Consider the following 8,977-nt stretch of genomic DNA (forward strand, 5'->3'; position numbering starts at 1 on the left):
ACAGGCAAAAAATAAAGGATGGATTATTAAGCACAGACATTCAGATGTTTGCTAGTAGGCCAACAAAGACCATAAAAGCAGTTTTCCCCTGGGGACTGAGTGGGGAGGTAAGGAAGGAGCAAATTGCATTCTACATTACACCAGTGTCCTGGGCCCATGAAGCAGTGGCAAGATGGAAAGATCTCAGCTGAAAACCTAGATCTATTTTTAAAACACTTTCAGCCTGCAAGTAGGGAATACAATAAATTGATTTGTTCCCAAATTCAATGCACGCATCTAAATGCAGAATTTGGTGGTGTCAAATCTGTCTTCCATTTTAGGGGTTTCCACTGAATCCAAAGCCCCCTTTTCAAAAATAAAAGGAAAAAAAGGATAAGGAGTCAATTGGCATAGACAGATTTCTGGGCACTTAAAAACATACTCATTAAACACCTTATTCTGAGACCAATTCCAAACCCTTATTCTGCTCATACATCTAACTCCAGACATTGTTTCCTACCTCCAAAAACACATATGGAAATTTAAGAGTGGAAGATTAACATAGTTAAAATAGAAATCTTCTTCAGCTTCTGAATTCTGAGCCAGCAGAGGCTGCATGGGATCGCTTCCATCTTAAACCTGCACACACAAAAAGCATAGCCCTCCTACTGATCAGCAAACAAAATACATTGTTTTGGTCTCCTGCCTTTGCTCTCCTTTCCTCTTTGTCTTCCAGACTCTTGTTCCTCTACAGGCTCATTTTCTCCCCCTGTCCTCTCAATCACATCCCCTTGGCTCCTTTCCCTCTCCGTATCTCCTCTGCTCTCACTCGACTCATTTCTGGGTTCCCTCACCATTTTCCAACAAAGTCACCCTGGAAGCTTAAAGCATCGCCATCTTCCCTGGCACCACCCTGGGTCCATCCCAGCTCAAGAAGAGGAGCCAACAGCCTTTTCAAGCAAGCAAAGACTGATCTCCAGCTTCCACACCAACGTGTGTTACCAGGCGTCATCAAAGATCACAGGATTTGCAACAGTGCCAGAGGAGATGGTGGCTTCAGTGATCCTAAGGCATGGCAGCATCCACATCTCCTCACAAAGGAAAGCTACTTCTCTCGTGTGTCCTCTTCTTGGATACCTGCCGCCCCTCTCGGGCATTACCTCTGGGAACTCGCCTTCTCTCAGCACTAGAGCAGAACAGGGAGACCCTAACCGCACCAGATCACCTGAAGCTGGAAGGAAAGATGGATACGTGACCTAGGCTGGGGTGCTGGGGACCCTACCCAGGGCTGCTAGCATGAGCAGGTGCAGCATAAAGCGCAACGTGGTTGAAGAACTGGGCTTTTTTTTTTTTTTTTCCAGAGCGCATTGTCTTCTGCTTGTGGCCATTGCAGTAAGTTAATCCTAGAGGCTTTCAGATGGAACAGGACTGGGGGAAAACAACACAGGCTGGAGAGAGCATTTTATGAGTCCAAAGGTCTCCATGTTCTCTGCCTGTGGCAAAGTCCAGCTCATCTGCAAAGTCAGCATACATCCAAGTTTTGAGACCAAAAGAAGAACAGAACTTCAATGCTTACAGTGCCCCTCTAGCCAGACAGACGGATCCAGCAGTCAAAAACTACACCATGGGACAGTCACCCCACACCCCCAAACACACATGATGTCCCTTCTGCTCCTCAGCACACCAGAGAAACTCCAAAGCATTCTCTCACATCAAGCCTAGCTACTTGTTCCCAAGTATGTAACTGTCCCTGCGGCAATCTTTCTACGTCCAATACTGCAGCCTCATCACTGTGTTCTCCTGTGTGCAATGCTTTCCTATTTAGCATTGATTTTGCTTCCATTTCCCATTAATTGCAGGTGAATCCATTTCTGGGCACGTATCAGACTCTTAAGTATGCTGCTCCACATTTAAAAACCACTCTAACACATCCTGAACGTATTTATTTTTATTGCTTCAGTATTACTTATCCTCCTATTCTACCTGGATTCAAAAGAGTATATAGACAAGACTATGATTTAAACATGAGACAATTTATTTCATGCAGCACCAAGACATGGACCTTCCAGACCTGACACAGAATAACAGTAGATATTCACAGGAGTAAATAAAATTAACCGAGTGTCTCAGTGCCTAGGTACCAACTTCTGAGCATCATATGATGCACTCAATAGGCATCTCCTGTGCCGTAGCTTCTGGACACACAGAAGCTGTGGCCATCAAACGATCTGCTCTCGCAGAAGACAGCCCAGCCCAGCCAACAGAGCAGATACTAAAAGACAGGAGACCTCTGCTCCCTTCTTGATTTCACTAATGCCTCCACAGGGTCACCTCTGTGCTGCAAACTCCCAAACAAGAGGATTAAAACAGGGAAGACTTCACTGACTTTCTTTGTAATAGACTTGTAAAAACACTAATCAAAGCCCCAGGTAAAACCCGGCATTGCCGCTGTTGTTCTTTAATGATTCAAGAGGAAATCTTGACGAGTACTAAGATGACGCAGGAGATCAAGTCTTGCTAAATGAAACTTTAGATGAATTTCCCCTTTAGAGCACACACGAGGTACGCCTTTCATCTGCCTATAGGATAATCACCTTCACGGTAGGATAAGAAAATGTTTCAAAACAACCTCATCAGCATTTCAGCTAAGTTGAAGTGCTCCAAAGGGCTGGCCCATTTGAAAAGCAAATAGGACTGAAGATGAAAAGCATCTTTAGAAAAGGGTGCACAGCTAAACCAGGTATCAGCTTGCTACGCTAGCTTACAAAATAACTTCTGTCTTCCTCATCAGAAAAGTGTTTTACAAAGACTAGCCTTACTATTTGAGCTAACAGGGCTGCCCTTTTTCACCTTGCCATTCAGTAGGCCTCGTTCCCACCCTCAGCAGAAGGCTCCTCCTTTCTACACGGCATCCTCTGAACATCCTATTGCCATTTCGTTGTCAATACTCTCATCACAGCTGAACAGCCCTACTCCTCAGTTAGGGCTATGAAATTGTGCATCTAAACTTACAGCCAGGCTGGAGTTTGAGCAGGAAAAGGTCCCAGGATTTCAACTTCATCTTCATTTGTTTGACAACAGCTACAGTCGAAACACTTCTGACAACAATTCCTACAAGTCCACCGGCACAGCAAGAGATCCGAGATTCTAGCGAGCAGACCCTGAAGCCATTGGAAACCAAAGTACAAGATTACAACCCATCAGTAGCTATTGAGAAATAACATTCAGCTGTATTTATGTTTGTGTTTCTGCAACAGAACATTAAGAACTATATTTATTCCATCTATATCAACAGACAAGTGCTATGCAGTTACCAGCCCAACTTCACTGATGCCATAACAAGGCAGGAAAATAAGCATTCACTGCAGGTATTTTCCCTCTAGTAGCAATGTATTATTATGTAGGTTGGCAAGAGGGTGATTTACAAAACGCTATGGCGTAGCAATATGCTAGAGTGGAAACATGCTTATTCTTTCACGCACATCAACAGACTAATAGATCGGCAAATGTACAACAGAAGGAATTAAAAACAGAAGTAAGTGAAAGCTCCGATTTAATCCGGCAAGGGTCTATTTAATTTGAAAATCTTAACACAGCAACGTGAACACATTTCATCCCTGTAGATATATCAACACGTAGTATTTGTATGATCCATACACGTACAGCGTTACAACCAAACAAACTTGCCACTAAAATGGATTAGCAAAAGCATGCTATCCACGTGCCTCCCCTCTGCTATGAAGATTAATTTAATGAAGAACCGTCAATGATTTTTTTTCTTTTTAAAGAAGTTACTTGACCCAGAAAAGTATTTCATTTCTTGTGGCACTGGCAGCATCACCTATAACAGTGCTCCTCTGCTGTTAGAGCCACGGGGTGCAAGCACCCCATCGGAGGGGCAACAGGCTGCTGCCCCATTTCCATGGCATCCCTACAGCCTTCCCTCTACTTCAAAGCTCTGCTTTCTTCAAGAGGAGCAGAAAGCCAAACCTTAGCCCGTTTCCCACCCACGCCAGCTCCAACTTCTGCAGTTTGCAAGAAGGCTGATCAAGCAGCACAAGGGCCCTAAAGGGCATTGCTCCGTAGTCACGGGGGGGAGACACGCAGCTGCAAGAGTACAGCACGTGCACATCCAGGGTCGAATCGCTTCACGATTTTATGTGACCTTGAAATGTTCCTAAGAAGCTGAAGATATAAAGCACGTGAGAATTTCTCCATAGATATCCCTCCAAAATACTTGAGACGTTTGCAGTATTCACGAGTGTACAGATACAAGGGCACTATCGCACCACGCAAAGGGGTTTCCTCTGAGGAACGCAGATCTGCAGAGGAGACTCCACAGGAACGTTCTTTTTGCTCCAGTAAAACCAGTTTCTTCCATAAACAAAATCTGAACATTACAAAAAAAAAATTACCAGCCCAAAATGTGGTGCATTACTTATATCTAGGACATCAGTAAAGAGTCAGAAAATACGAGACAATCCCCTCAGGACGGAGTGAGGAGACAGAGCGGAGAGTGAATCATCAGATTAACTCACCTCATTTATTGGTTCCAACTGTCCTTTTAGACATCCAGGATGAAGCAAAGGGGAACAAAATGAAAAAGACAAAAACAGGTTAGCAATGCTCAAATAACTTTAAATTTTCTGCCATGACATGCCCTGGCCTGGGATGAGCTTGGATTTCTGGCAAGACAGTAGGTTGATAATGTCAGAGGAAGGAGAGGTCTCCTGACCAGGCATCAGCTTCCAGTCCCTCCCCACCAAGCTCCCTCTGCTCCTCCTTCCCAAGGAGCAAAATTCCCAAACCCATCCTGGAGCATGAAAATCCTGCTCATTGCCCCTTGCTAACGGGGTATCACCTGCAAGCACTTATTTTCTTTTCTTTAATAACCTGTCTCTAATTGCAGCAACTACTTGCTGCTGACAGCAAACCACATCCAAATTTTCCAGTTAAATGCCACAGTGAGGAAAAAGGCTTTCCTCCAGATTCAGCCCATATAAATGCAGTTTCAATGCCAACTCATTAAAAGCAACATTTCTAGGAAGGGGCACAGACTCGGCATACTCTCCATTATGTACACATCATTTGAGGTAGCTGGGCATCTTCAGTCTCATCCTCAGATGTGACTTGAAGAATACAAAAAATAGAAGTGAAGTGCTTAAAACTTGAGTCGTGCGCTCCAGTTTGAAAATTTGCACTGTAGCCACTTCCCCTCAGTCATGGAGAAAATCTACAGCAAAGAAGAAATCATCGCAAGCCACTGTTTTATTCACAAAGCCACCCTTGGAACATTACAGTGGACCCACTTCATTGATAACTGGAGACTTAGTAGCATTTCAGATGCCTGCTGAAATGTCTTTCCTATTGCTTCCTGTCTAATGTCTAAGAGTTTTCTAATTGTCCTGGTTGTCTTTCTACACAGGAAAAAAAACAAAGACACAACCCAAAAAAACCCCCAAACCACACACCCCCCCACACACACACTCTACTCTTCCACACGTAGAAATTGGTTTCTAGCTTTATGCTCGTGACAGGGACAAGAGCAGTCTTTTATAAAGAAGCTGGGATGCAGAAGTTGACTTTAGTCTCAAGAACTCTCCCATGGACGATGTTTCAGCCCAAACCCTTTTAAACCTCTCAGAAACCAGTGCTTGCTGAAAAGGCCACCACTTGTTTGAAACACAAATTAAGAGACTGGAAATGCTGCAGTGCAATGTGACAAGACAGGGATTACCAGATACCCATGGGCCAGCTGTTTAAGAAAAGCCTAAATGATTTAAAGGGCTTTATCATTCCTTATTAATGCAAAGTTGCAGCCAAAGTGCGGCAGCCAAAGCTACAGCGGTTTAGCAAAGCTGCAACAAGAATATTTAAATTGCTTTAAAATGAAGCGGCTGGATCCGCGCCACGCAATCGAACGCCGTCGCACGTGCTGTGCGAAGGAAGTGGCATTTCCGAACGGCCCGCAGGGACACGCAGTAGGCTTGTGTCAAACAGCCCTCCTGGTTACCATCAGCCACCAGCAATGCGAAACCACTCCTGTGTGCCACCAGCCCCAACAGCTGGCTGGTGCTACCATTAAGTGCCTCTGTGACCACCCAGAAATCTCCGCCAGGAAACGTGAGGACAGAAGTGAGAACTAAATATTACAATGCAGAAGAGGTAAACAAGTAACCAGTGCCATATAGGGCTTAAATGCAGGCACCTATGAAAGGAGAGCAAACACGACCAGCTGCGTGCATCCCCCTCGCTCACACTGGGCAGGAGGGTCGGGGCTGGGGAAGGGCAGAGGTTTAGGGAAGGATGCAATAGCCAACAGGCGCTGGGGGGGGGGGGGGGGTGTCCCAGGGAGCAAAGCTGCTGCAACGCGCTCAGCACCCCCAGGAGAAGGGCTTGGCCCGCAGGGTCAGGGAGACACCGTCGTGCCCTGCCGAGTCGTCCCAAGCCAGACGAGCAGAGGACAACCCAGCTGGGAGCCCCCACCCACGAGGGAACCCTCGTCAAGGGCCGACCGTGGCTGTCCCAGGCGCATCCCCTCGCCTGGAGTCAGGTGCAAGGCAGGGCTACATCTCCGCTTCACGCCTTGCTGCAGGAGCCCGGCACCCCCAGCCTCCCCGGGCCCACGGGGAGGGTCGCCTGCTCCAAAGCAGCACAGCTGCTGGTCACAAACAGGTCAAGGGACCTGCTACAACAACCTGCCATGACAGCGTCCCCAGGGCTGCTGCAGCAGGGTGGGGTCCCCACTGGTGACGGACTGCGTTGCCTGCAGTTACACCCCCAGGGGAGGCTCCCAAGCCCCACCACAGCGGACACCGCAGCCTAGGGACAGTGGGGTCCCCCCAGCCACACACCCGTGGGTGGTCTCTCACCACCCCAACCTAACCACCACCACAGTGTGGGGATAACAGGGTGTCCCCGCTACCCTCACCCCCACCCGGGTACCCCCAGCTCGCACACGGGGGCCCCGACGGCGGCGCTGCCAGAGGGCCCACCCGGACCCACCCGAGGGGCCCTGGGAGCCCCGCACCCACCCGGCTCTGCCCCGGGTGGGAGGGGGACGGTGGGGGCACGGCGGGGCGGCTGGAGGTGGACACGGCCCCGGGGGACGGGGGTCACGGGTGGCGTTGGCAGCGGGTGTCTCCATCAGCGCCCCGACTCCCCGCGCAGCTGGGAATGCTCCGCTCGGGTTTATCCTAAAACTGGGCGGCAGCCTTCGGGGCTTCCCATGGAAAACAGGCAGCTGGGAGCCGCCGGGGCGGAGGGGAAAATCACTCCGGGTTTAAACCAGCCCCAAATTTCATTCAGCCTCACACTGCTGGGGGGGTCCCATCCATCACGCCGAAGGCTGGGGCTCGCCGCAGCCCCGGGCGCCCGTACCCCCCACCCCGCCGGGCTGCGCCGGGGCTGGAGGGCCCGATTCAGCCCCAGCGCACCTCGGTCTGCCCGCGGGGTCTGGCATCCTGCTCCCCCAAAAAGCCCTTGCGCGGGCCGGGGCCGGGCTCCCCGCACCCGGGGCCACCCCGCTCCCCCCGGCAGAGAGGAGAGGGCCGAGGGCTGCTCGCCGTCCCCGGCGGGGATCCGCTCCCGCCCCGGCGCCTCACCAAGGGCAGGCGGGAAGCCCCGCTCCTGCCCCGGCCCCGCCTGCCCCCCTCGCCGGCAACTCCTCCCCAGAAGTTAACCCGAAGTTGCGCACCAGCACCGGGCAAGGAGCGCGGGGGGGCCCCGCCGCGGCCCCGGCACCCGTCCCGCAGACGAAGCAAGGGTGTCCGTCCGTCCGTCCGTCCGTCCGTCCCCCCCGCCCGGGGACGCGGAGGATGGCGGGGGCCCGCAGCGCCGCCGCTCCGCACCCACCTGGATGTACGCCATCTTCCGCGGGGCGCGCACGGCGCCTCCCGCCGCGCTGCTCCGCTCCGCTCCGCTCCACCCGCGATCCGCCCCGCCGTGCGGCACCGCCCCGGGCAGGGGCGGGGGGCGAGCAGCGGCTCCGCGGCCGCGCAGGCACCGCGGTGTCCGGGGCCGCCGGCACGGCGGGGAGCCCCCGCCGCCCCCCTCGGCTGATCGGGTGGGTAAAACGTGCGTGGGGTCCGCGCTCCGCGGAGGCTCCGAGCAGGCAGGCTGCTGCCCGCGGAGCCTCCGCGGCGCGGCGTGAGCCGCGGGTGCAACAGGTCCGCTGCAGCGCGGGCAAACACTGACCTCCAGAGGGCCCGGCGCGGAAATTCAGGGCTGGGAACCCCTCCTGGCCCCGGGGGACAAACCCGGGGGGGCACGGCACGGCACGGCACGGCACGGCCCCCGCCGGGGGAAGCAGAGGCACGTCCGTGCGGGGCGGGAGAGCGGTAGCCCTGTCTGATAAAGCCGTTTTTATAGCAGTGTTTTCCTCCACAGAGCTCCCCGTGTGAGAAGATGCTATAAGCACAGCAGAGTTTCAACAGGGATGAGGTGGTTTTATGAGCTTGAATGAACAAAGTTAAAACATATATACTCGCATCTTCCCAAGGAAGGATGAGGAGCTGGAGTAAGAAGCGAGCTTTTAACCCCCAGACCACACTGAGCATCGCGTTGCTTGGCTTCATGTCCTTGTGCTGACATACCAGGGCCTAGCCCGAGGAGATGTGGCCCAGTGATGGGACCCTCTTGGGCAAATCCCACCCCATGGGTGGCTGGACCTGGGGAACTCGAGTAGGAAAGCGGTCTCTTTGGAGGTCAAACTCTTGGAAAGGGAAAGCACAGGGAAGGGGGAGATTTGGGGCTGTTCCTCTTGAGCAGCACCTTGGTACCACACAAATTACAGGCTTCCCTACGCGCCGCTGTAAACGAAGGCACCTGCCCTCGGCTTCGGAGGAAACTGCGGCTACGCTCCTGGCACCTTCCTAGCCCGTGGATTGACACTAAACCCTGGGGAGAGGCAGAGAGGCCAGAGGCAGCGTCCTTCTTTCCAGGGCAGCTCGGCCCAGCCGGACGGTCGGCAGTTGGGTGCTGCAGGGCCCAGCCGGAC

At 52.2% G+C, this 8,977-nt stretch overlaps 1 protein-coding gene across 1 annotated transcript in view; it reads right to left on the reverse strand.

Annotated features, from left to right (window-relative positions):
* The window catches only part of SYT17 (synaptotagmin 17), a gene marked incomplete at its 5' end in the record, with an annotated part of 39,714 nt that extends 31,866 nt beyond the window's left edge, over positions 1–7,848 (reverse strand). The window contains 3 exons of the mRNA XM_082312236.1: positions 2,992–3,140; positions 4,518–4,535; positions 7,834–7,848. Coding sequence (XP_082168362.1) covers positions 2,992–3,140; positions 4,518–4,535; positions 7,834–7,848 — 182 coding nt within the window. The remainder of the gene's footprint in view (positions 1–2,991; positions 3,141–4,517; positions 4,536–7,833) is intronic.
* Positions 7,849–8,977: the final 1,129 nt, after the last annotated feature.

Source organism: Platalea leucorodia (assembly GCF_965183815.1).
Source record: "Platalea leucorodia genome assembly, chromosome: 5".
In the NCBI taxonomy this organism is placed as follows: Eukaryota; Metazoa; Chordata; class Aves; order Pelecaniformes; family Threskiornithidae; genus Platalea; species Platalea leucorodia.